Source organism: Manacus vitellinus, unplaced genomic scaffold (assembly GCF_001715985.3).
Source record: "Manacus vitellinus isolate BGI_N305 unplaced genomic scaffold, ASM171598v3 scaffold_51_pilon, whole genome shotgun sequence".
Taxonomy (NCBI): Eukaryota; Metazoa; Chordata; class Aves; order Passeriformes; family Pipridae; genus Manacus; species Manacus vitellinus.
In genome coordinates this window covers 4,312,699-4,340,213 of record NW_021940620.1, presented here as the reverse complement: position 1 = coordinate 4,340,213, position 27,515 = coordinate 4,312,699, and the positions used below count along the sequence as shown (strand labels likewise).

General features: G+C 38.1%; 1 protein-coding gene across 5 annotated transcripts; it reads left to right on the top strand.

Moving 5' to 3' along the window:
- The first annotated feature begins 690 nt into the window (after nucleotides 1-690).
- Nucleotides 691-27,515, top strand: MAPK9 (mitogen-activated protein kinase 9). Of its 5 annotated transcripts, none has more exons than XM_018081090.2 (12): nucleotides 691-737; nucleotides 4,023-4,197; nucleotides 8,747-8,876; nucleotides 10,046-10,104; nucleotides 11,025-11,163; nucleotides 11,381-11,546; nucleotides 12,795-12,866; nucleotides 16,994-17,176; nucleotides 17,685-17,809; nucleotides 18,289-18,352; nucleotides 19,708-19,779; nucleotides 20,528-27,515. In XM_018081090.2, the coding sequence occupies exons 2-12, from the start codon at nucleotides 4,076-4,078 to the stop codon at nucleotides 20,668-20,670; spliced, it is 1,275 nt and encodes a 424-aa protein (XP_017936579.1). In that variant the 5' UTR covers nucleotides 691-737; nucleotides 4,023-4,075; the 3' UTR covers nucleotides 20,671-27,515. The 5 variants fall into 5 exon arrangements, with proteins under 5 accessions (XP_017936579.1, XP_017936580.1, XP_008919283.1 ...); XM_018081091.2 differs by having other exon boundaries at nucleotides 20,523-27,515; XM_008921035.3 differs by lacking the exon at nucleotides 12,795-12,866 and adding an exon at nucleotides 12,492-12,563.

Here is a 27,515-nt window from a genome sequence, read left to right as displayed (position 1 = left end):
CTAGAATTAGTATCCTCTTCGTATTAAAAAGACTATAAAAATATTTAAAAAAACCATCAAGGGATACTGATATCATCTAGTCTATATAATACATTAAATTGACTTATTAAAAAAATTAGGGGTGTGTTTTTCTAAAACCATCGGTTAGAATAGAAATCACGGGAATTGAAGCTCTCACTAGTCCTGGGAGAGGTGGAAAATTGTGTTTATTTTTAGACAGCACCTGTTTTAAAAAACAAGCAGTCCTCGTGTCAAGGGGGTGTGGCATGGTGAAGGGTGGAAAGGTTATGGTTTTTGAGTGGGGTTGAAAACCAACACATGTGACATCACTGCGCTGTGCTGCTCTGAGGGCTTCTTGTTACAGGGGAGTTGTTTCCTTCATGAAGGCCCTCTCCCTGCAGCTGTGAGGAGCCACCAGCCACCAACCGGCCATGTCGTGGTGCTGCTGCTGTGAAGTGACGTCACAACCACACTGCCAAAATGACGTGTGTTGTGATGTCATTCAACTCGATGACGTCACGGCGGGGGCGGGGCCGAGCTGCCCACCCTTCTCCACTGCGGTCCTTCACCGCCCTCCCTTATATAGCGGGTGGTAGGTCCCGCCCCCGAGGCTCGATTGGCTGAGCTCCGCCGGCGGAGGATCGCGATTGGTCCGCGTGCCTGTCAGTGAGCGGCGGTGCGCGCCGTGCGGTGGCCGGGCCAGCGGGGGCGGCCGCGGCCGGGCCGCTCCGACCCAGGTGAGGCGGCGGCCGCGGAGGGGCTGGGAACCGGGGCGGGACGAGCCCTGGGGCGGCCGCAGCTTCACCCGCGGGCCGCCCGCTCGGCGCGGGCACAGCCGGGGCGCCCCGCGGGCCGCTGCCCGGGCCTGGCCGCGCCGGAGGAACGCGGACAACGGCGGGGCCGGGCCCTCCCTCCTGCCCCGAGCCCCCCTCGCTGCTCTGGGAGCCGGCCCTCCGCCTGCTCCCCTCTCGCTCCGTGCCCGGTGCCCGGCGGCTCCCGGAGCCGGGAGGGTGGAGGGAGCGGGACCAGGGACTGCAGGTCCCGCTCGGTGCGGCCGGGGCGAGCCGCGGCTTTGGAGGCGAAGCAGTTCCTCAGTAGAAGTTTTAAGGAAGACGTGGGAAAGCTGCTCTCTCTCGGTTCTTACATAAACAGCGAAATAGGTTACGGCACGTTTAAAGTTTTTCCCTCTTCCCACCAACTTGCCTTGGCAGAGCGCTGAGGTGCGTGCAGTGTTTGCCTGCAGTGCGTGTGTAACAGCGGAGTGATGCCGTGAGAGGTACTGGTAAAATCTTTGCTTGGTCGGTAGTGGTTTGGGTTGCTTAAAGAGGAAGGTCGACTTTTCCAAGGGCTGACAGCTACAGAGAACCTCTGAACTGCTGTAATCCCTTGGCATTACTCAGCGACTGCCTTGTTACACTTTCGGTTTGTAACGGGCTGTTCAAGGGCTGTGAGTAGAGGAGTAGGAGGTAAATCGCTCTGATTTGTGGTTGGACTCTTACCTGTTGATATACGTTCCTGTAGAGATTAAAAAAAGAGCCCAACACTGTTGGATGGTAGTCCTTAAAAAGGCACACCTGAATTTGAAGTGCATTTGCAAAGGTGGATAAGAGAATAGGGGGAGGTTTTCTGCACTAATGTGTATGTCTGAAATAATATGTATCCTAATGCATCCGAGAAACTTGCAGCCCAAGTAAAAATTAGGACTTATCTTATGGAGAGGTACTTAGCATGGTGAATTGCTAAGGGTGTCAGAATACATAAAACTTGTGTGTTCTGATACCTCGTTCCCTCTTTGGGTCTTGTCTGAAGAGTTTATCCAGATCTCTAAGTGATTTTTAAAAGTTGGCTTCATGCAGACAAGGATCCTAAAAGGGAGAATTTCTCTAGTTCAGGATAATTTCATTTTACTGAATTTTTTTGTATCTCTTATAGACAAGTGTTTCATGAACCCCTGAAGACCTCAGGTACAGCATAGTTCTTGTGTAACAAACAGGCTGATAACCTGCAACTTGATACCCAGCTTATGCAAAATCTATGCTTTTTTGGTTTTGTCTGTAAGCCCTTTCAGAGAGAGGATCTTGACCTTCCAGCTGTACCTTTCTTCCAGTAATGAAGATTCACTGAAAATACCATGGCTGCCCAGGGACTGTTTGTCAAAAAATTTGGTACTTCAAGGTCCATAGCTTTGATGTAGCAAAAAAGGTTGGAAAAAAGAGTGGGGTTTTTCCTAGGATGTACTAGGAAAGGCTGGAGCACCTCTTCAGGCATTTCTTTGGTCTCATGTTGGTGTGAGCTGGCTGGAACTGCATCAGACTGCCCCTAAAATTATTGTGTAGGGGATGTAATTCTCTTCCTCCTTCCCTCTGTTACTGCTGTGAGAGAGGCAGGAAGGTGGTAGCTCACATTTTCCCTTTGCTGGTCCTTTCTCCTCTGCTTTTTTCTTAAGCTACTAAGGGGAAATGCCAAGTAAACTGACTGTCTAAATTGCTGCTGGAGATGACCCAGTTGAATATCTGCTTCTTAAAATGCTGCATAGATTTTGAGAAACTAGAAGGTGGAAAGGACTCCAGACATTTCTTGAGAATGTCTTAAGACTAACTTAACTACTAGCAGTTTGATTTTAAACTCCATCTTTATTAGGACTTGTAGGTCTTCAGTTAGTTTTATTGCAGATTCCTTGGAGTTCATCTACTGGCTTAAAACATGGAAAAGATCTTGCTTCCTCCTACGTGCACTGAGGAAGAGGCAGGTCCAAATTCTAATTCTTGAAGCAACCCAAATTAATTTGTGTGGCTTTGTGCCCTTCTAGGGTGGGTGTCTGGGTTGCTCTTGAGGCTTTTCTGTTTTGCATTGGCTTACAAATGTTCTGTGGGACCAGTCAACAGAGGGGGCTGAGCTGCTCTTTCTGTAGCTGAACCAGACCACACAGGACACAGCTGCTCTCATTTCCTGTTTCAAGGAACTCTTGCCTGTGCAAATCACTCCAGGCTCTAATGACACTGTCACAGTGAATGCAAAATTAAAAATGGGAAAATTTGTTAGAGACCTCTTCAGTAATTACTGAGGTAATTTTCTTGTAAGGTTTGGAAGAGGGATGGAAGCCCAGGAAAACTGGCGGTCTGTGCTCTCGTTACTGTAGCACTTCAGAGCTAAAGAGGTTCAGTCCATTACTGTGCTCTCTGATGTAATTACTTACCTCTAATTCATTCCTGACAGATGGATATAACTTGTTCTCTATTGTGGCAGGAAAGTCTCCTTCAAACTGTGGCTCAGAACAGGAAAGTCTCCTCCAAACTGTGGCTCAGAACTGTAATTCTGTATCACTCTATATATATCAGGGGTGTTATGGTGTGTGTAAGATGGGAGGGAGAATGTATTGGGATAAGTCTGGATCAGGGAAGGGTTGCCTGGCAGAGGTGAGGAGGCAAAGACCCCCTTGGAATTTTCTACTGAACTAGGTTGAAAGGGATGTTGGAGAAACTGCAGCAGCCACAGGGATTTGGGGGCAGTTTTGTTTCAAACCTGTTTTGCAGTTTTAATCAAGTTTTTTATTAAAACCCAGTTTCCTTCTGTCCACAGACTCCATGGATTTCTGCTGTTGCTTTTATCTGCATTCTCAGTGTTTGAAAAAAACATAATTTTTAATTTTCTTTTTTGTAATACAGAAATTAATACAGTCCTAGCACACAGTAGTAATTCTAAGTTATGGAGTAGCCTTCAAGGAGTAGAGAGTTGTTGGATTTGGGTGCTTTTGTTTGTTTTTACAGTTGTTTACTTACCTTTTTGGTTTATAAACTGGAGTTTGAACATGGATTTCCTTAAAGCTGTGAAGGCTCTAATTGCTGTCTGTCTGCAAGTATTTTTCATTAGCAGTGGTAATACAAGAAACTGAAAGAATGTTTGTTTAATGGTGTGCTGTTGAAAAATTCATATGTATTAAAATATGTATAATATATTTTCCATCTTGTCTGCCTGAAAATTAGTGAGAAATTGAACATCTGTTTCTTCTCTTTTTCTTTAAGATCTTGAAAACTTCACCAGGCCCTGAAGAGAGGAAACTACATGACACTACACCATGACTGACAGTAAATGTGATAGTCAATTTTACAGTGTTCAAGTTGCAGATTCAACATTCACTGTACTAAAACGTTATCAGCAATTGAAGCCCATAGGATCAGGGGCACAGGGCATTGTTTGGTGAGTAATAAATACTTCCCTTAAATATAAAAAAACTGTATTTCTGAAACAAAATTGTAATGCATTCCTCATAGAGGCACCAGAATGCAAATACTGATGATAAATTCTCTTGCTACAGGGTTATGGATTAAATAAATTCTAAACCAATTGCTAGCTATAGTTCACTTGCAAACCTCTTTTTTGGTTTTTTTTTAGGGAAAATTAATGTAACTGCTTAAATTAAAATGGTCAACAAATTTATTCCTTTCTCATTAACCACTTTGTTTCTGTTTCTAGTTCTCCCACCCCCTTGCAGTTGTGACATTGCAGTGTAAGGTTTGACAAAGCAGCTGTGAAAGACTCTGGGTTTTACTCGTTTCTTCGTCACGGCCCCTCCTTTCTTCCCCCTCTTTTATTCCCCATCACTCCTGTCCGTTTCTAGGAGCCATCAGTGCAGTGGCCTTGCCCTTAACTGGCAGGATGAGGCAGATCAGTGTCACTGTCACTCCATGGGATGCTGTGTGAGGGGTTTGGGCTGGCCAGCCCTTCCTGTCACCCCAGCTTTGTGTCCAGCCTCCAGTGGCCCAGGACGTGAGAGCCATTAGGCTGATCCTGAACCTTAGTCTCTTGTGTGGCACCACACCTCTGGGCCAGCTAAAGGTAAACACTTTCAAATGTTCTTTAGACTGCAGCAATCCATTCTGCACAACTTGGTTCCAGCCCAGATTTTGTCGGGCAAAACTTACTTGGTAACAGCAGAAATGTTTGTTGATGCGGTTTTTAATTCCAAACGCAGGGGAACAAACAGATGCACTCAGGAACTCTCTGATATTGAACTTAATCACAACACATGGTGGGCTGTTCGTGCTTTAAATCCAGCCTGCAGTTTGTCTTCATCTATGAAATCTGCAGAATAACTGTGATGACTCATGTATTGTGAGCAACTCCTTCTACAGCACCTGCCCATGTCATCCTGCCCTTTTCATACACATAATAAGTTATATAAGTGGGAAAACAGTGCATTTTTTGTGAGAGCATGCCTTTATTTTTAGATTATTTAGATACCCCTATTGCCCTGCTAATAGGTGAAAAATAAGCCAAATGAGAACACCATATTTCATTCTTCTTCAGTGGGTTGAGTGGTGGGGGGACATGCATCCTAGATCCTGGTCATTAGTGTTTGAGTAAGATTTAGTGTAGTGCTGACATTTTTCAGGTATAAATGTTCTCAGAGTTATACTTGTTTTAGAGGGCCTGCACGAATTTAGGGTGGTTGTAAACTTCTCTCTTTTCATTAGAAGTAATGCATTTGTAAACCAAATTACTTCAGCTAGGTCTCTGCTTCAAAATGAAGTTCAGGTAGTGTTAAGGGCAATGTTTTGGGAGGAAGAAGGAATGATTTGATTTATTGACTTGTTTTGAAACTACTTGATTTATGAAGTAGCAGAGTGAAACATGGTGTAAAACGTTCATCTTCCTGTGAAATACTTCAAGTTGAAGAGGGTGCAGAATCTTAATTTCTCCTAAAATCTCTTATAGTGCACAAGGGAAAGAAACAAAATACTAGAATGTAAAATGTAGAAAACTCAGTGTAAGATGAGGGCTATCCTGCCGTGTTTGGCTGGAAAATTTGTCAAGTCATTAGTGGGATGTGATGCTTTTTTTTATCATCCAGTGTTTAACATAAAAAACAGAAAAAGTGTTTCTGGAGTTTTGTGTCTGGATTTCATTTCTTCTATGAGAAATTTTTAACACCACATGTGTCACTTCAGCTAGGAGAGGTCTAAATTTGCTTTTTTCCCCCCAAAATGTTAATGGGAAACTCCATTCTTATTGCTTCTGTGAAGTTTTATCTTTGGTATTAAAATGTAGGAAAATACGTATTTTTGAGAACACATGCTTAAGAAAAACGGCAAATGAGAGCTCTAGGAAGGTGAAAAAGTAACTCAGTGTTATGTAGAGGGTATTTCTAGCTCACCCTGAAAACAGGTTAGGAGAGAAATTGGATATATGTTTTGTATTTTATATACAAAGTACACGTATATGTAACTCACTGCACTTCTTTGTTCTAACGTATTCATCCATTTGAAGTCTTGTAATCTATTTCAAACTGACCAATTAGGTGCACAGTCATTCTTTTGAAATAGTTTTTGTCTTCAACTTCCTGATGCCTTTTTTTTTTTTCCTTTCTTGTCCTTGATTTCCTACATTTTTTAGTGAATCCAATTTTTCTGTCCCAGCAAATTTCTTTTGTCCTGCAATGCGGCAAAGCCACAATCTTATAAATAGCACAGCTTTGACTGTGTTGGTAACTTTACTTACAGTTGCACTTGGAGAAACAGTTGGGATAAGTTTGTTACTTTTTGGAAAACTACCACAAGTGCCCTGAAGACCTAGTTACAGTTTACTGGAATCACATTGGAATTACTGTTGTGTGGTGGGGTAGACACTGAGATTCTTCTCTGATATCAAGCAATGAAATAATTTGTGGATGTTTTGTTAGCAGCCAAGGTGATAATTGGGTAGGCTTTGGCAAATCTGCTGTTTTAAACAGTTGCCATGATGAAAAAGTCTTGAATTCAAATGAGCAGGGATGGGGAAAGAAATTTAACACAAATTACACTCATGATTTTTTTGGTGTATTTATGTAAAATGAGGTAATATTTAGAAGTGGGGTCTTGGTGGCAATAAAGATTATTTTCTGTCTTATTTAATTTACCAAAGGAAAGAATTAATGCTCACACAGTTTTTTACCATTTTTTTTTTTTTTTACCTCTACCAGTCTGGTTTTATTTCTTCCTCTTGGATTATGCAGGTATCAGACAAGTTGTGGTTTTTCTTTTTCTTTTTTTTTTATCTCCAAAATCAGAGGTTCAGTGGAGTTCTTCACATTTGCTCAGACTGAGGCTTGACATACACCTGATTTGTCAGATCACAGAGGGACACTTCCCCTAAAATTGCTCCTCTGTCCACTGCTGACCTGTGACTGCCTCCTAATTTGTGCAGACCCTGTTGGTTACTGATCTGATAGTAATTTGCCAGTATAGTCAGTAACATATGAAAGTCATTAAACATCAAAGTCATTAACATATAACTCCCCTAATTTATATATAACATCTTTTGGGTGAAGTGAATACTGAAACATCAATGCTTTCATACTTGGGAGGAAAATAATTTCTCCAACTGTCTGGCCAGTTGCCTTCCTCCCACTGTGTGTTTTCTTTTGCACAGACATAAAGGCTTTAAATCTCAGAGCGATTCTGGCATTGAATAGTGACTTATGCATTTCACAGAGCTAAGTTGAAATAAATACTAGCAGGTCTTTGGTGCAAGTGGCACATTGGTTCACATTTGGGACGTGTAATTTGGGGCATGGCTCCAAGAAAACACAATATCTCACGTGTGAGCTCTGCTTTGTGGTGGGGCTTTTTCCAGGAGGGAGGGAAAGCAGGGACTTTGTGCTGGTAAACTTGATATAATTTGAGTATTGTTGTTGTCGCAGGGGAGCTGTAATTTCTGTAGGAGTACCATTGTGTGATGGTCCTTTTTAATTCTGGTGTTGTATGTACCATGATGAGGTAGGAAAGGAGCTCACAAAGAGCTTAAATGTGCTTGGAAAATATGTGAATGGGAATTCTTTCCTACCCTATGAAAGTAACATTAAATGGAAATAGAGCAATGTGGGAATCCTTATTTAAAACTGGAACTATTTAAAGACTGGAACTCCTGAGTAGCATGTGCTATGAATTCATGTATATTTTGCCAAATAGTCTATGTGTAAAAAATGAAAAATATTCCCACTTTCGTCTTGTTCTCCTTATACAGATTATTTAGCTTTAGATTCTTATAACTATTAGAGCAAGTTCACACTTTGACCTCAAACTGCAGAGGGAAGGGACAATCAAAACTGAAAAATAGGATAAAATTTATGGTAATGTTCAATTTTAAACCCTTGTATTACTCCCTTCAGTCTGAGTTTTCCATATTTCTTCAATGGATTTCCCCCCCCCCCCCAAAAGCAGATGATGAAGGTAATTTTCTGCTAGGCACTAAAATTTTCTATCATTGTAAATTATCCACAGAAAGGAGAATATTGATGCCTGCAGAAGGGATCGTAGAGACATGGTTGTGACTCTCCTTTAGCAAAGAGAAATATCTACTGCAAATACTAAATGGTTGTCAGTCAGCAAAAGTGTCCAAAAATATTCCAAATATACAGACTAGGCAATTGAAATGCTTCTTGATTTCAAATAAGCCTAAAATATTTTTAGATCTTGCAATTTTGAATGTGAGTCTTGAGTCAGCAGATTCAGTCTAAAGACAGAAAGGAGAGCAGGAAGACTTCTGATGAATGTCAGCACCTTCTGTTTGACCTATTTATATTTATTAAAGGCTGTGTGGTTTTTAAAGGATGTTTGTTTTCTGAATTAGAATTAGATGAAGTTAGTACAAGCAGGTTAGTGGGTATGCTTTGTCTCGACTCTTGATTTCTTTCCTCACTCCTGCCTCCCTTTTGCCCCCTCCTTTCCCTCAAACAGACTTCAACTTGTTTGTCTTTGAACACTTCTAGTGCTGCCTTTGATACAGTCCTTGGAATCAATGTTGCTGTGAAGAAGCTGAGTCGTCCTTTTCAGAACCAAACCCACGCAAAAAGGGCCTACAGAGAGCTCGTTCTTTTAAAATGCGTCAATCACAAAAATGTAAGTTGGCCTTTGTATTTCTCTCCCTCAGTTACTGTCACTTGTCAGAAAAGCTCTGGGTTGGCTTCCTCACTTGTTGTTAGTAACCAAAGTAATGGAAAAATAGTGAAGGACTGCAAAGATTTGCTGTTCTCTACGATGTATGGTTAAGTTTTTGGGTGAGCTGTTTGGGGTGTGCAGTGCCAGGGGGAGGAGGGTTTTGCTCTGGTGTTGGTATAGGTTGCCATCAGTGTCAGCTTTACAGAGCTGGCCTTGCTCTGTTCCATATCCCTTTTTAAGTTTTACTGCAGCAAAGCTTATTTAGCAGTGGGATGGTTTGGGGATTTGACCCTTGTAACTGCATTGTAGTTGAATCTTCTGAGCTTAGGCAAGATTTTTATTAAATACAGCATTTAACTGATGGGGTTTGCAGAGGTGCAGCACTGTCTAACAATTTATTGATAAACAAAAGGGAAATACTATGGCCAACACTTGTGAATTTTAAAGTCTGTGAACCTTCTAAAATAAGCCTTGGTGGCAATAATTCAGTTTTCAAGTGCAAGAATGTAAATTTATGTGGCTGCTATGTTCTGATACTAACATGAACTAGAAACGTCGTTGGTCACTGAAGTAGTGCAGTAAGGTCTCAAACTTTCTGGAATAATTAGCCTTTCAGGGTTGATTTTTAAGTAAGATTTTGGTGAAGTCCAGATGTAGCAGAATGAAAGCAAGGTGGTTATTAAGGATGGCAGTACAGTAATTTTAGCAGTTCTGGAAATAGTACATCATAATCTAAGTTTAATGGGATGGCGTGGGGCACCTCTGTGCACGTGGTGTTGGACAGCCTTGGCTAAAATTCCTTGCCCAACATGTGATTTAAAATAAGAGATTATTATTTATGGGGGAAAAAAATGGCACTGGGGAGGGAAATAGAAATTGTCTTATAACTTTAAAAAAAAAAAAAGGATGATTTTTTTTCTGTCTTGGTTCCTTTGGCACACATGCTGCAGTTTGGAACTGTTTCTGAATTGGCAGTTTTTCAGCATATGTGAATTAACTGCAGCCAAGTAACGTTCAAGTTGTATACAGTAACAGTGTGCACTTGATTTTTGAATAGTAACTTCTGTAATAGTGGAGTTTTATGTGAATTAAAGCAGAGATTTCTTCTAATGTTTGTTTTTATTTTATAGATAATTAGTTTATTGAATGTATTTACACCACAGAAGTCACTAGAAGAATTTCAGGATGTGTAAGTACTAGATTTATGTTTTAATTTTCTCTGATAAATACTAGCCTAAGCACTGGAGGTGTATTTCCAGTATCCTACAGACTTCATGCCTTGAAAATCAAGGGTAGCTAAAAGCTACCCTGAAGTGGGAAATAAAAAAAAGGATATTTACCTTTTCTTCAGCTGTCTGCCATACTTTGCTGCTTGTATCTGGTTGGTTTGTATGGTCCTTCAGCTACGGGGATCACCTCAGGATAATTACTTGGTCTGGATAACCTGAGAGCATTTTTTTGCTGTACCAATCACATCAGCACAACAGTATTATTGGCCTCAATTAAGAACTGAATATATTTCTTTTTTATTCAAGCTGTGTCAATTGGTCTAGGAAGGATTCCTGGCCATTTGATTGGTGGGATATTCCTATAGGTTCCAGGGAATATGCTGTTATGGTTTGTGAATGGGCTTCCTGAGTAAATGAGGGAGTGTGTGTGTCTCAGGTGGGTAAGCAGATGATACTTTAACTTGAAAATTATTCGATGATTCTTAGTTTTTACTGTGCTTATCCTAATTTTCTTATTAATGTTTTAGATTAAAATACAGTGAAAGGGAGCATTTACATTGCAATATCTGCAATCTCTGCATCAACTTTAGTCAGTCGTAGCTTTTCATGCTGCATAAAGTCATAATTATTTTTTGTGTTACTGTTTATAAAACTAGTGGAATTTTGCTGTCTTGTGATGGACTATTCAACACTTCATTTTTCAACAGACTATTTGAATAGATAACTTAATTTTGTAACTGCATGGACTTTTTTTATCATTAACCTTTTTGACACCTATGTTAGCAAAGTAGTGAACTTTATTAAACATCTCTTATGCTAAGCTTAAACCTCATATGAGAAGACTTGAGTTTCCTTAATGCTTTCTTTTTTTGTGCTTTAGATATTTGGTTATGGAGCTGATGGATGCAAATTTGTGCCAGGTTATTCATATGGAATTGGATCATGAAAGAATGTCCTATCTACTTTACCAAATGCTTTGTGGTATCAAGCATCTCCACTCAGCTGGTATCATCCACAGAGTAGGTAGTAGTAGATCATTAAAAATACTCTTTGTGAACACAGTTGTTATGAAACAGGGAGGAAGGGAAGGGGTTGTGTAAAGAAGCAAATACACCAGAGCAGGAAAATGCAGTCGTCAGTAAAGTGAATTTTTGGCTTATATTGACTGTGGAGGGTGTGTGTGTGTGTATTACTCTGAATGTTAATCCTTCCTTAACTGGAGTAATTTCTTGTTAGGATTTGAAACCCAGCAACATAGTAGTAAAATCAGATTGTACCCTAAAAATCCTTGATTTTGGACTGGCAAGAACAGCATGTACTAACTTTATGATGACTCCATATGTAGTAACACGGTATTACAGAGCACCAGAGGTTATCCTTGGAATGGGATATAAGGAGAATGGTAAGTTGCTGGAGGAATGCTTTAAATCTTCTGTCTAAAGCATGTCTCTCTTGGAACATAACTTTGAAAGGAGGAGGGAGGGCTGGTTTCCCCTGTCGTGTCTAATCGTGGTATTGGAAGTAACAAAAAAATTACACTGTAATAATTGTGGGGAATATAATAGTTTGCTGTTCTGTGTGCCTTTCTGCACTTAACATATGCTGCTCCCTCTCCCCTGCTATTGTTATATCTTTTCATGTGTTCACTTATTATCTTTTTGCCATTTTTTTATTCTCCGAAGACCTCTTGAGACACTTGATTCTGGCTGATCTTAAACCTCCCCCCAAAACCAAAAAACATCATTACATAAATAATAAACCCTTAAATCAATATGATTTTCTTCTGATGCATTTACCTTTGGCAGTGTCCCCCTTTCCCTCTTTGATTATTAAAATCTGCTGCAGATCCCTTCATAAAACATGTCTTATACTCCCAAGTTTGCATAGCACTCAAAGAGGCTGTGTGTTATATTATTAAACCCAACACAGCTGTAAGATATTGAACATTGAGCCAACAAAATTGTTGTCAGGGAAATTTTTGCTTTATTGGGGGTTTTACCTGCTGATTTTTACTGGCACTGGACTTGCATGTTAGTAAATCTTTTTGCTTTCTCACAAGGGCTTGGGGATACCATGGGGTTTGTATACATGTAATTTTGACTGTGTAAAACAAGGGACCTTGATTGGGCCCTTGGTAATGGAAAAAAACACTTTAATTAATGCACAAGGCAGCTTGTCATACAGGAAGTGCTGATGTGGATCAGAACTTTAGTAGAGGCTATTCTGGTTGGGACAGAAATAGTCTGCAGGACTGTAGGAATAAAGGGTGAGCTTACAAATAAGTAATTGTGGTGTTTTAAAAAAATCTCTTTAATCTTTTGTCCTTGTTGCACCTAACATGTGCTAGTGGATATCTGGTCTGTTGGGTGCATTATGGCAGAAATGGTGCTCCATAAAGTCCTGTTCCCAGGAAGAGATTGTATCCTTCTTCACAGTCGTTTCACAAGTGGAAACACTGATTACATTTTACAAAAAGCTCATGACAAAATTTAGGAACAGTCAGTTGGTGTTGATATGATTGAAAATTCATGTGAGCAGTTTGGTTTTCCACATTGTTGTGTTTTATTGTAGATGCTTAGATGGTTTTGTTTGTTTTCCTCACTTTTGTTCATGATACTTCATAATTTGATCATTTCACTTTTATTTTCAGTTGATATCTGGTCAGTTGGGTGCATCATGGGAGAATTGGTGAAAGGTTGTGTGATATTCCAAGGCACTGATCGTATCCTTCCCTAGTCATCCCTGAATCCCATTCCACTTCCAACAGAGACACAATTATTTTGATCTGTATAAGTATAAAAGCATAAGCAGTATTTTCAATAACATGTTGTAATAGATCCGCTGTACTATTTGAAATTAGTGTCATTAACCAAATTGTTGAGCTTTTCATTTTATTTTCTTAGTAGACTATATTTAATGTAACTTGCAGTAGTTGAATCCATGGAATATATATTAAAAACTTCAGCTTTTGTAGTTTAAAAAAGGGAACAGTTAGGTATAAAAACCAGAAAATATACTTACTGCTTTTTTTTTTGCTCTTGTTCTTTGTAGATAAGTGTTATAAGCAAAAACCTACAAAGTTACTTTTTACTGTGCATGGATTTTACTTACTGTTTGTTCAAATAGTAGACTAATTTTGTTTATTGCACAATTTTTTTGAGTTTCAATCAGATTTTTTTCCTGCTTATTAGTGTTTGCTGGGCAAAGGTGTCCCAATGGCAAGCACACTGCATGAGATCTTTTTTTATTCCTATTATTTAATACAAAAAGAAAAACTTTCTTTCTGGAGGTTTTTTGTTTCATTCTACGAAAATTTGATTTTAGGCTTATTTTTTCTATAAGATTGTTATTCTTCCATTTCTTCCTCCAATATTTTTGACCAAGATTTCATAAAATCATAGAATCTCAGAATGGTTTGGGGTGGAAGGGACCTTAAAGCTCATTAGTTCCAATCCCCTGCCATGGACAGGGACACCTTCCACTAGCCCAGGTTGCTCCAAGCCCCATCCAACCTGGCCTTGAACACTTCCAGGGGTGGGGCAGCCACAGCTTCTCTGGGCAACCTGTCTTGATAAAATTCTACTTTCTTGTATAATAGGAAATTTTACTGTATTAAAAACAAACTTTCATATATATATATATATTTAGGTCTCAGAGATTGGAAAACTCAGTTATACATCACTGGATCACAAACAAGTGTTCACACTGTATTAAGTGAACAGAAGTGATCCTTAATAAAGATGTTCTTTGAAGATTTTGATTATGTTTTAAAATATTTCCCTAGAAACAAAATTTAAAACATTTGACTCGTTATCAAGTTCCAGTTATAAAAACTGAAGGAAAATCAATTTTGGCCTTTATAGGTAATCTCTTATAAAATACTAATGTTGTAGGACCAAACAGTCAAAATGGATCAGTTAATAAATAGAATCCAGCCAACAAAATCAAACCACAATTGTCAGTTGTGGCTGTGGGTCTCATGTAGCTCCTTGTGCTCCAAGTTTTTGAAGGAAGAATAATATTTTTGTTCATCAGCAAGAAGCAGTTGAGTCCACCACTAAAAATATCAAGAACCTGTTCACAGATACCTACATATCTTATAGAGGAGGACTTCCAATTGTAATGCTAAATTTCATGACACTAATCTTCAGCAGTTGATCATGCATTATTGAGTAGTACCAATGATTAATGTTAAATAAGTCCTTTTTTTTCCTACCTTTCTTCCTTTCTATACTTATTATTTTACCTTTTGAAGCCTTCAGACCAACCTAACACAATTCTTCATGTATGTTATGTGTCTTTCACCTGCATGTTGTTAGCATGGGCTATTTCAATTTATTCATGAATAAATGAAGGAAATTTTGTGCATAATTTTTGAATAAGTTACCATTTGTGATTCCCTCAGGGTCACTGAAGCTCCACCAATCTGTGTTTCAAGGGATCTTTTCCCCTGGTATGGAAGTGCATAGCTGTGTTTACAGGGATTTTTGCTTCTTGTAAGAGTTTCAGTTTTCTTTAATGTGAAATACTGACAATTTGTGTTGTTGAAGCTTCTTGAGGTTTTGTTTGTTTTCAAGTTAAATTTTAAAATGTGTTAGTATTTGCAGATATAGAGGATAGAGCCAAATTCAGCATATTTTCCAGTGCTATGCCCTTGACTATCTTCAGGAAAACTTACCCTCAGACTCAGTAATTTGTCTTTTCCCAGATGGCAGCTGGGGATTTCTGGGATACTTGCAGCAGTGCTCTGGGTGGAATGAAATGCTCTGCGTTGCCAGGGTGATGGAGGCACAGAACCTGCTCCTGACTGGAGCTCTGGAGGCCTGAGAGACTGGAAAGGAGAAATGCAGGAAAACCAGGCAAGATACCTAAGGTGAAATAATGGAAAAATGTGGCAGCACCAGAGTGTTTTTAATGCTCTTCCTGCCCACGTGGTGAAGGAAATTAATTGCCTGACTGATGAAAAAAGCATGAGGGGTGTTCAGGCTGTCTTGGGAGAAGTCATACTTTACTGTGATTGTAAGAAAGACTCTGTTTTCAACTTCTTTTCTTCCAGAGTCCCCCAAAAATAGACAAATGTACTTGGCATGGCTTAAACTGCTGGTTACTTTTGACCCTGAAGTCACTGGAATGGGAAGGGTGATTTTGTCATTCAGGGCTTGCTCTGGCTGCTTTAGCCTGAAATCCCTCATGGGTTTCTGATAAGAGGTTTGTTTTATTTCAAGTCCATCCTATAGTGAGAATTTTTTTTCGAATTTCACCATCTGTAAAGCACTTTGAAACAGTCCAACTGAAACACTGTTTTTTCCCAGTTTTTACCTCTAAATTGAATAGGTCATTAAGTTTTCTACCCTCCCCCAAGTGCTCTGAGACCTCTATAGACTGGACTCTAATTTGATTACCTGATTAACCAGGCTGCTGTTACTCAAAAGAAAAACATCTTCTTGAATCTAGATTGGTGGAGATCTCACAAAAATCAGTTTCTTGACCAGGAACAAAATTTCCTTGTACATGTCAATATTCTTTGTCTGTGCTTTGTTTTAGCATGATGTTAACAATATTCACTTCTTAATTTTTATTTTAATAACAGCTTTTCCATTGGAATGCATTCAATAAGTAAATAAAATTTTCAATCTCTGTATCAGAAGTCTAAATCTAAAGTCTTAGCTTTAAACAGTGACAATACATATATTCCTAGTTGTATTTTTGGCACACTAACTACAATAAAAGCACCTCAATGTTTTTAAATACATCTTAATTCAAAGTACAGCATACTTGTTGTTTTGTTGCATAATCTGTCTATGAGAATAGATAGGTTGAAGTGCTAGATTATGAATTTAGCTATGAATGTTTGCAAGGTCAGTGAATAGGCTCAGCTGGAATTGCATATTCTTTTTATCAGGAAAAACTCTGAAGTATAAATCAGAGTAGACTTAAATATCAGGAATATTAATGCAGTGTCTTCTTGGTGTGATAAATGAGCTTTGTTACCCCAAGTTCAGAGCAGGCTCTGGTATGTTGTCTGGGGGAAATTCCTTCACTTGAAAGAGGGAGAAGGGACAGTCCTGAAGAAACATGAGGCACAATTTCAACTTGTGGTTTGTAAATACTATTCCTCTGAGATATTTAAATTTTGGATTTAAGAACAGAGTAATCTGTGAGTATTACCATGGTTGATACACTTTAAAAAAACCCCAACCTGCTAAAAACCTACAGGAACCTGGATTTGCTGTTCAGAACCCCTCTGAACCTTTTCTGATGTTGAAAAAACCCCCCAAAAACAACAAACAAAAAAACCCCAACCAACCACAAAAAACCTGACCCAACCATCCAACCAGCCCTGCCACCAAATGCTACAACCCAAAGCTTAATTTCCTTAGGAGACAGGTAGAAAATTCCTTTCTTTGGATGGGATCTATTTGTGCTTTAGGGGTTTTTGTGTATTTTTCCCCCCACCTTCATGTGGCACTTCAGAAGATTACACAGCAGCCTTACTTTTTTGTCCTTAGAGTTGTTTTGCTGTGGATACAATTGCCAAATAAGCTTCTTTTGGACTCCAAAAAAGTATTGCTTTCAATACTAGCCAATAGATAATAATTAGGAGGAGATACCTAAGCATAATGTATTGTGCAGCACTTCCAGCCTGTCCTTCAGATTAAAATCTGAATCTTTTTTTTTTGTCAGTGTAGCTTTTTGCATGGCAGCTCAGGATACTGCCAGTGCTAGAATGAAGTTCTTATTTATGTCCTTTGTTCAAGTTTTCACTAACTTTTCAGATTTTGTAAGTGCTATTTTTGTATAGTGCAGACTTCAAATCCTTCAGCTGATTTTCCTAAAGATCTGGTGCAGATATTGATCAGTGGAATAAAGTTATTGAACAATTAGGAACACCATCAGCAGAATTCATGAAGAAACTGCAGCCTACAGTGAGGAATTATGTAGAAAACAGGCCAAAATATCCTGGTATTAAATTTGAAGAGCTCTTCCCAGACTGGATATTTCCATCAGAATCTGATCGTGACAAGTTAAAAAGTAAGGCGAGTTTTTTCTCTTTTTTTTTTTATGATGTTATTTACACCTAATTAAAAAACCTAATATAAAATGTTTATTGCAGTAGGTGTCAACATTAAAAGATTTATACCTTGTGTTTCTTTCATTTATGACAAGTTCTGGAGTCTTAGTAGCAGTTACTAAATACAGACTATTTCCCCATCCCCAGGATTCTGTGTAATTCCCTTAATTTTAATCCATTGAATAATGTCTGTCACTTCATGTTCTCCTAAAGCAACACTTGTTATGGAGGTTATTGCTGATTATCTTTCTCTAACTGCTGTGTGCATACAGCTCATTTTGGCTTTAATTCAACTTCAGATAATTACTGAGAAAATGAAAAAAAAACCAACCCACCTTATTATATTCTCTAGACCAGAAGGAAATCTGTTACTGTGCATGTCCTCTGTTCCCAGTATTTGTTTCCTGTGTCAGATATTAAACTCTACAGCTCTTTTACATGTGTGTTCTTTTCACCTTTATTTTCTAGCCAGCCAAGCTAGAGATTTATTGTCAAAAATGCTTGTAGTAGATCCAGACAAGAGAATTTCTGTAGATGAAGCCTTACGTCATCCTTATATTACTGTCTGGTATGATCCAGCTGAAGCAGAAGCTGTAAGTTTGCAATTACAATAAATTTTTAAGATACCAGTTTAATAACTTGAAAAAAATACCTTTAATTTTAGTCAAGAGCATGCTTTGAACTCCTTCACTGGAAAGCAGAAGTCACACATAAAGCCTTCAGATCAACACTGAAAATGGTTGTTGGTATTTCCATTTACTTCACAGAAAGAGGTGCCTTTTTGGTGGCAATCCAGGGCTGTCTGAAACAGAGACTTGCTCTAAGGCCCTACAAAGCCTTAAAAAGAGTTTAATTTTAGTTGATGCTTTTTAACAGCCTTTCAGTGGGAGGCAGGACTTAAAAGCAAATTCTGGAATTGTAAAATGAATGTCATTGAGGTATAGAGAATAAACTGCCAACAGTGAAGGTAACAAAAGGCTAAAAAAGTTGTCATTTTTACATTTTTTTAGTTATGACTGGGTGTGTTGACCTGATGCAGTAGACACAACATAGACTTTTCTTTTCTTTGTAGCCTCCACCTCAAATCTATGATGCACAATTGGAAGAAAGAGAACATGCAATTGAAGAATGGAAAGGTAAGAACTGAGCATGTCGAATTACATTTATTGTAATATCTCGTGTTATTAATGTGTGGCCCACAGCACACATGTGCTGGATTGTGTAACTGAGGGGAACCCACTATTACAAATAAGCAGTACTGCCTGTGGCAACAGGAAGATAAATCAATAATGGAAACACGTTCTGTGTGGTGTAAATACATAGATAGGTGTGTATATGTTCATATATAAATGTAACATTTTAAGTCTGGTTAACAAAAAGCTGCATTTTCTTTTTTTCTTCTCTTTCTGTTATTCTTAAGTGTTTGTAATCTATATAGCTTTTTCCTTGATAGAGAATTCTCTGAAAAAAAAAACATGCCTCTTCTCAGTGTGCATTATTTAAGCCACATCTCTTGTCAATATTTACTAGTTCATTTGTTCTACAAGTCTTAAATAGCAGAAGAGTTCTTTGGTGAGGGTTTGTTTTTCCTCTGATTGCTCGTTTATTGACCAACTAGGTTAAACTGTTGACTTAAACAAAAGAAAAGACAGCACTGTGGTATTGAAATCAATTCCACCTTATAGTTTTAGTCAAAAACATTAAATGGTGAGGCAGTTCAAATTTTAAACATGTGCCATCACAAGACCAAGGGTTATAGACATCCTTGCTGACTACTTTGAAAGCTGCTTGCTTTTGTAAAACAGCTTTATAGATTTCAGATATTGATTCTGGCTTATATAGACATATATTATCCTTAGGGCCAGCACAGGTAGGCACACTTCAAATTATCTTTGATTACTGCAAGGTAGAAAATTAAATGGATTAGCTAAATCTAATTGAATGCATTTGTAAACATTGTTACCCAGAATTAAAAAGATCTTAATCTATTTAGATATTGTTACTCTTAGTTACATTAAGACTATGGGTGCATACACAAGCTTCTGTGATTTAAGTTACAGCTCTGATTTTGTTGTTGTTGTTGTTTAGGTGCCTGTACCCTGAGTTATCCTTGATTAGTAAACGAGGGGTTTAGTGCAGTATTTTAACTGTTTACCCTACTTCAAAATCTCCAGGCTTTGCTCAATACATCCACAGAGATTGTTCTTCAAGCATAGAGATGTTTGTGTATGGCTTTGTTATCAAAGTAAAATATCCATAGGGGTTTTAATTAAAATCAGATTTTTAAATCCAAACCTGTAGAATTCTTTTAAAATTGCTATAGGCCTTTGAAAAAAAAGAGAGAAAATAAATATCTCTACAGTTATACTTCCAGGCAGACCCTTAACCATTTCCTTTTACCTTGATACATATGTGACATATACAAATCCTATGTGTTCTTACAGTGTTTTTTTCTGTCTCTTTTTTCTTTCCCTCTGGCCCTTCTCATAAGAATTAATATACAAAGAAGTTATGGATTGGGAAGAAAGGAGCAAGAATGGTGTGGTAAAAGATCAGCCCTCAGGTTAGTCATTGTTTCAGTAGTTCTCCTGTAACTGTCACACACAGTGCTGGCCTGTGGCACTGGTAAATTAGGAAATCCTGTTTAATAATCCAGGTAGGCAAAATTTTGTTGTTTAGGACTCTTGAGACTGATTTGCCTTTGGAGACCTACGTGCTCCAGTTTTTAATTGTCGTGAACTTGTAGGAAAACTTGAGTAGTGTTGTGTGTCCTGTTGCCTGAGCTGCCTTCTCCCCAAAGGGCTCAGTCCTCACATGAAATAATGGCTACCATCTTATATCACCTGGTGCACAGGTAACTTTTATGTTGGTTCTGCAGGAACCCCTTCCATGCAGGGTTAAACAGCATTAGGGCTCCTTTAGAGCAGTTAATAGTGCAAAATATTTATGCCAATGATTGAATCCTTGATGTTTGCTGCTGTTCTCAAAGCTCAGTGATTAGAATATTGTGCTGTCTTTAATAACTTATATCTGTTAGATTTCTTGGCACTCAGGTCACTATTCACACTATACATTGTTAGTTTTTGTTCTCCTTCTTCCACAGAAAGGGAGAAAAATAAAAATCTCTTAAAGGTCACCTCAGCTTTTGAGTGCTAGGGCCCTTAGTGCTTGCTTTTCCACTCTTTAATAATTTCTTGATTTCCTAAGGATTTCTGTGGGGAAAGAACAGCTTGGAGCCCAGAACTGTGCTTATTTGTGTCTGCAGTATTGTCTTGCCTCAGATTTTATTATGTTTGGTTTTCTTAGCACAGATGCAGCAGTGAATAGCAACACCAGTCCTTCCCAGTCATCATCTATCAATGACATTTCATCCATGTCAACAGAGCAAACCTTGGCCTCAGACACAGACAGCAGCCTCGATGCCTTGACAGGACCCCTTGAAGGATGTCGATGATCAGCCGTGATTGCAGACCTGACTTTGGGAAAAAAAAAAGCTCTTGTTTCCATTGGGCCTGAATTGCTTGTAAGTTAATGGAACCAAGTAGAAAAACTCCATGTTCTGCATGTTCTGCTAAAGTAATGCCTGTTTTTTTTACTCAGTTGTTATGAAATTGCCTGCTTAATGTTGTAGAATGAAAGCAAATCAATGTCTAAAGAACAAAAAAAAAATTTGAATTTAGACACTATTATAGGCTTTTCTTTGTTTCAGCCTATTTCAGGTGAGCAGTTACAATAGGTCTTTAGCCAATAACTCCTCTTCAGTGGCTTCATCAATCTTCAGTCCCCACTGGCAGGCTTCTGTGACACAGTGGTTGTTTACATTTTAGTACAGTATTGCTCATTAATAGGTTTCTTGAATGTATAATCTCTAGGAAGGGTTGTTTTAATGTGTGACTGTGGCAGTTTGCTTTATTTAACTGGAGTGTTGTATGTAAGTGTGAGCTCACATGTTGAATGCTCTCAATTCTACCTTTAAAGGGCACTCATTCTTCCATGTAGCACTTTTTTTTTTATTGAGCCCTTTCTATCTTCCCTTTCCAACTGCACTACTTCTTGTTGAAGAGATAAATGTGAAGTTTGAAGAATACAGCCATTACTTTGTGTTTCACTTATGAGTATGTGTCTCGTAAGTTCTTCAGTTTTTTTACTGTGCATGGAAGATACAGTGGCTTAAATAAATCTGGAGGAAGGATGAGCGAGTTTTCTGTGCAGCAGTGCCTGTTTGGAAGAGGAGAGTGTGCTGAAATGTTCTGTATTTTCTAGCTTGTGATACTGGTCCTTTAACAAGCATAAACAGAGAAGGAAATGATATCTGTGATGCTCTTCATTCACTGCAAACTCTGATAAAAGGAGAGATGAATTGGAGAGACTTGCAGCCTGAAAAAGCTGCATAAATATTTTCCATTTTTTTAATGGGTCCACTCTATCTATCAAGTAGTTAAAAGAAATAAAAATACCATAGTTTTGAGTCACTTGTAAATTAAGTATTTAGTTAAGAGAGCTCAGCTCTGTTCTCACCTTAGGGAAACCTCTCTATTTGTACTGGGGAAGGAAATCATATTTAATACATGTTTTCTAGATACAGTGTCAGAGAAGAGGAGGAGGTTGAATTGAAACAGCAAACAGACTTATCAATACAGTTTTCAGAATCAGATAATTGAAACGTTGCCTGTTACATTGCACAATCTGTTGAATTAGTAAATGTGTTTGCAGTAGAGTAGGGCTTAAATTGCTTTATGACACACTCTTGTGAGTTTGTGCACGTTCACTTTGGAGTGCCCAGGTGTGACATTTTGCTAAAGGGTCTTGTGTGTGCATGTGTGTGACTAAACTATAGAAGTGTAAGAGTAATAAGAGGTGTACAGGATGAGGTAAAACACCACTTTCTTAAAGGCACTATATTTAGCTATCAATCCAGATACTCTTGACTTGAATATATAAATAGAACTTGTAAAATATACTGGCCCAGACAGCCACTGCATTACTGACATATTTCTCTTGTAAAAGAAAGTTATGCATTGTTCCTGACCTTATGATTAGGAAAGCAGCACTTTCTCCTTATGCAAATGTTGCTTTTATATTAAAATCATACCCCTTTTTAATAGCTTAATTTGCTGTAGCAAAAAGATTAAGGTTTTACTGTCCCAGAAGGTTAAAAGAAATAAAACTTAAGAAAGTAGTTAATATTAACTTCAGAATTGCCATCTGGAGTCTCTGATTTTTAAAATTCTATTTAATTGAATGGTAGGATATTGGGGCTTGGATTCTTTCTTATTGTTTGGTTTTAAATCTACGGATAACTTAATTTTGTCTCTGGATGCTGACAGTATATGTGAAATATTTTTAGTGCATTTTTGTCACTGGAAAAACATTTAAAAATACCTATTTACCATATAGCAGAACAGTACAAGTTGTGTTCTTTTGCATCTTTTTTTTTTTTTTTGGTCCTTGTTATTTGTGTGAGTTAAAATTACTGAAGACACCTGTTCACAATGAACATGAGTGATCCATTATGGAAGTCATCTACTGGATTTCATTTTTCAAGACTTGCAGGTTGTTCAAGTGAAGTTGTACTGGGCTGTGTTCATTTTGACACTTAGAGCTTTAGAAGACTTAACAAAGATTTACTTCTTTTTCTTCTTGTGTTTGGATATTTGTTTGGGTATTTGCATTTTTTCTTTTGGACTTGGGCTGCTCTAATAACAGGGGGTTGGACCAGATGACCTCCAGGTCTCTTCCAACCTAAATTATTCTGTGATTCAAATTGTCTTTTAATGCTTTTAACACAACTGTCCTATCTCCATGATTTGAACTGGTATCTGACCTTCTCCTAGTACATACTGTTAGCTTGATTATGTACTCTTAGAACAAAAAAAAACCAAACAGCCCTGAGATTAACTGAGTTTATTTGTAAATCTTCTTGCAGGAAAAGCTGTCTCATACCTTATTTTTTTAATGTCTTCTTGCTGTGGCGTACATTGAAGCTTTAGAATTTCACAGAATGCCTTTGAAACATGCATGAAATGTCTGTGAATATTGTGGATTTTGATTCCAGGTTAATTCAAAACCCAGTTGCAAATGCACATCGATCTCCAGAGGGCAAATCTGCAGGTGATACTCACACAAACCCGTGCAGAGTAGGTGCATGCTGCACTTCCCAGGCTACTCCAGGGTGCATGTGTAGGCTCTAAATGCCCTGCATGCAGCTTCTGTACATGTCTCTGTGCTCCTGGCTGCAGAGGAAATCCAGTGCCACACTTGTGAAATGGTTGTCAGTGCCATGAGAATCCTCACTGATGGAAAGCAAAATGCAGTGTAACTTGGCAGGGGTTTATAAATTTAGAGAGTTTGGTGTGCAATACAATCACTTGTGTTCCTAATACTAAAAATCATGTGTGTAAAGTGATGCAATTGACCATTTTTTTGCACTTTGGCATTTATAAATATTTATATGTATTTAAAGATTAAGAATGTGTGTGTATACATATATATTAAGGAAACTGCTCAGTTTTGTAAACATGAATGTTACTTTCCTTTGAGAGGCTTTGTATAGTGTTAACACTACTGCAGTATACAATTTAAGAAATATGATTAAAATAAGTGGTGGTCAACATAGATACAATCTGTAATCTTAACTGCTCACCTGAAAATGAGAGGGATCTATGGCTGTCAATCAGATATTTTACCAGAAACGTGTCAAATATATGAACACTGAGTAGCTGAATGGCATTGCAGAAATGGAGTATGTTTTAAACAGTTCATTTCATCTGTGCTCATATCATTTTTCCTCAAAAAAAAAAACCTTAGAAAGGGAAGCTTGGTGTTTTACAATCTGGGTAAGCAGCCTGTAAGTGTGCTTTGAGGAAATACAGTGATATGACAAGTGTCGGTTTTTATTGAAAAAGACAAGAAATGAATGTCAAAATTAAGTCTTTGTCTGCATGGATAATACAAACTGAACTAGTTTAAGGGCTGGAAACTACTGTTTGCAAACAGCCTTTGAGGTTTTGTAATGTTTCCAGTAAGGGTTTGTGTTTTCTTGTCAAAATAATGAAAAACTCAACCTTAGCTAGAAATTAACTGGTTGGTTGGGGTGTTTCCCAAGCTGTTAGGAACCAGAGGGCTCTTGACTTTTTTTACATCCTAACAGAGCATACATGTTTATTCAAAATCAATTAAAAGCAAAAAAGTGATTCCATACATTTAATTTTTCTTTCTTAAAGGAAGGACCTTAAATGCTAAATCGGTTTCCTTAAAATTATAATTTTATGGATGAAGTAGGATTTAGACATTTAAATACAGCTGACATACAGAGTCTCCAAGAGCTGGGTGGGTGACCCTTGTGTTGTCAGAAGGGCCACCCTCCAGCTGGGTGTGGGGAGGTCAGAGGTTGGAGTGCAGACAAATGTTTATGCCCGTGATGCTGTTGGGGAGTGCGGGGTCAGTCCTGCAGCGACCCAGCGTGGGGGGAAGTGCTGAACAGCCTTTGTCTGTATATTCTACACATGTCACATGGATTCCACCAGGGCTTGATGCTAAACCTAGTGATGCCATATACTGGGAACCAAATTCTTTCCTGGGGTACGTAGGGTGTAATTCCTGCTCAAAACTGGTTTTGATCCAGGGGCACCTGCACCCAGATGCAGAATTTGGACTTGAGTTTCTATGGATGAATCGAATGATTTCTTTGCTTTTCCAGAGTGTCTTTGATTATTTTTTTTGACTATTTTTTTAACTTGTCAAAATATGACAGAAAAAGTGTATTGTCTCATTATTTTACATTTTTTAGTTTGTCTATTACATGAGTGACAGTGATGTTCTCAAAGCTTATTACACAACTTATCAAATGAGTTTTGTTTTTTGCCCACTCTGCATGCTAAAAATGTCTGGAGCTAAACTAATGTTTTTAGTAAACCATCTTTTCTCATATGAGTTTTGGAGGAAAGTGGAGAGATAACCATTGTTTCTATTTGTGTTCTATAAAATAACTATTTTTGTAGCTAAAATTTCAGTTGTTGGATTTCAATCCCACAGTGTTGCTTTGTGGATATAAATTTACCTGGGTCCGCTATTTCAAACAGTACATGTATAACAAGTCCAGCATAAAACTAAACTAATAAAATGCAATCTTCTGCAATTTGTTGTTGAAAACATAGCAAATCATTTTGGTCCAAGAATTCAAAACAAAATGGAGAAAATACATTTAACTATTTAAGTTTATTCCTTGATGCTGCTGCTTATTTTTTGAAAAGGTGCTTGCAGTTTTGCACAAAAAGAAATCAACTTTATAAATTGCTGGGTTTGAAGCACTTTAGGATTCTTCTAAATACAACCAGTATATCATGTAAAAAGGAATGACATAACATGTTTAATGTGCTTAAATTTTGGTTGCCATCTTTGCTATTCTGATCGATTTGATCAGCATGTTTCTTTAAACCTGTTTTCAGAGATTTGAAATCAGACTTTTTTTTTTTTATGGGCTGAAATTTAGCAGATGGTAAGAGATTGTTTGTTTGAGAAATATCCTGTAACTGGGTGACTTGATCAGAAGTGTGAATACCTGGCCATCTATTTGATAAAGACACAACGAAGACACAGCAATGTCTGTTCCTACAGCAGGGTCAGCCGGCTGTGAGCACTAGGATTCTTTTTATAAACAAAAAAAATGTTTTTCTGAACTTTTGGCTATGCATCATGAAGTAGTTGTATGTGCTGTGGTAAGGCCAGAGCATCTGCTCTGTGGGACTCCACTGCAGCAGATGCTCTGTGAGCACCACAGGAAGATGTTGTCCCTGCTCTAAAATACTCAACCCAAGCCCTGATATTTTCTGGGGTGTCCTTAAGCAGGTACCTGTGTCTTTGTTTCCCAGGCTGGGTCTGTAGCTCAGCTCTCTGTAACTCCCTGGGATAACAAAAGCAGAGGAGAAAGGAATCAGGCATGAAGAGCCTTTGGTGTTAGTTACTGATCACAGAGCTCCTCAGTGCCCAAGAGCATTTGCTGTTGTCTTCTGATGGGGAAAAACTTTTTTTGAAAACCCAAGTTGTGTCACGAGCTTTTCTATGAATTCAGATGCTTAAATTGGTGCTAATTTTTTAAAAGAAAATGTAACAGATGGTTAGCAGTGTATTTGTCTGTTTTTGATATCTATATTTTCTTAACTGGTGGCAAGCCAAACTTTATAAAATGACTAATGTGCATTTTCAGCTTCATCAGATTCCCAGATTTTCCTGAAGTACAATGTTTTATCTTCCATGGTAGCTACTGCTTCTTTGGAGCTTTCAGGTGTTTTATACACTAATAAAATGAACACAATTAGAACAGACAGCAATACCAAACTATCCTTTTCTTTAAATCACATGTTGTGGTTCCCCAGGTGGTTTTAGCAGTTCAGTGTGATCAAGATGCCTAATTAAGAGCAAACCAGAGATACCTGTGTGCAGTTAACTCAGTGCAGTGAAGCCTTATCTGGTTGTTAAGATAATTTATAAAGATTATACAAATCTTCATCTATTTTAAAGAGGGAATAACAAGTAGAAATCATTAACTGTTTTTGTACAAATGAAAATGTTAATTCTAGAGAATATATTCTTTAGTGTACGCCAGAACACGTGCTATTAAAGAGTATAATAGGCTCATTGAGTGATTTATTATCAAATCCACTTTTATCCAATAAATCAAAATAAACCCCCTTCAAAACTTAGTTGTTGGAGAATTTTTTTTGAAATGCCTTCAAGTTTAACTCCCCTCAGAATCCATTGTTGTTTTGGTCCTCTTTCCCACCTTCTGTTTACCAAATGTCACAAAAAGTAGCATCAAGCCCTATCCCTTGTTACAGTGTTCTGGTTTTATGGCCTTAATATTAGTTGCAGTATGGTATGTAATTTCAGAAGAAAAATGTGCTTTGAAGTCTAATTCTATAGATACATGTGGCCTCTTCTGCCTATGAAATTAGGCTTTGATTGTCATATCTCATTCTCAATGCTTGTGCAATAGGAACATGTTCCTCTCAATGCAGTGGCTATTCTGTCTGATGCTGGACTTTGTTTTTAGGATGACTAGAAAGTTTTTTGTTTTGGTTTTTTTTTTATGGACAGCAGTCATGCTTCCTTGGTTTTTTGGACTGATACTCTTTAGGAAATTAGAATTTCATAAGGAAAACTGTCAATAACTAGTTCTGTAGTTCTAGTTAAAGCCTTGTTCTGAAGCTTTTTTTGGTTTTTGTTTTCTTTCTAAAAATCTTATCGTAAAACAGTACTAAAGCCACTGTAAAATGACAAATAAATATGTATACCTAAAAG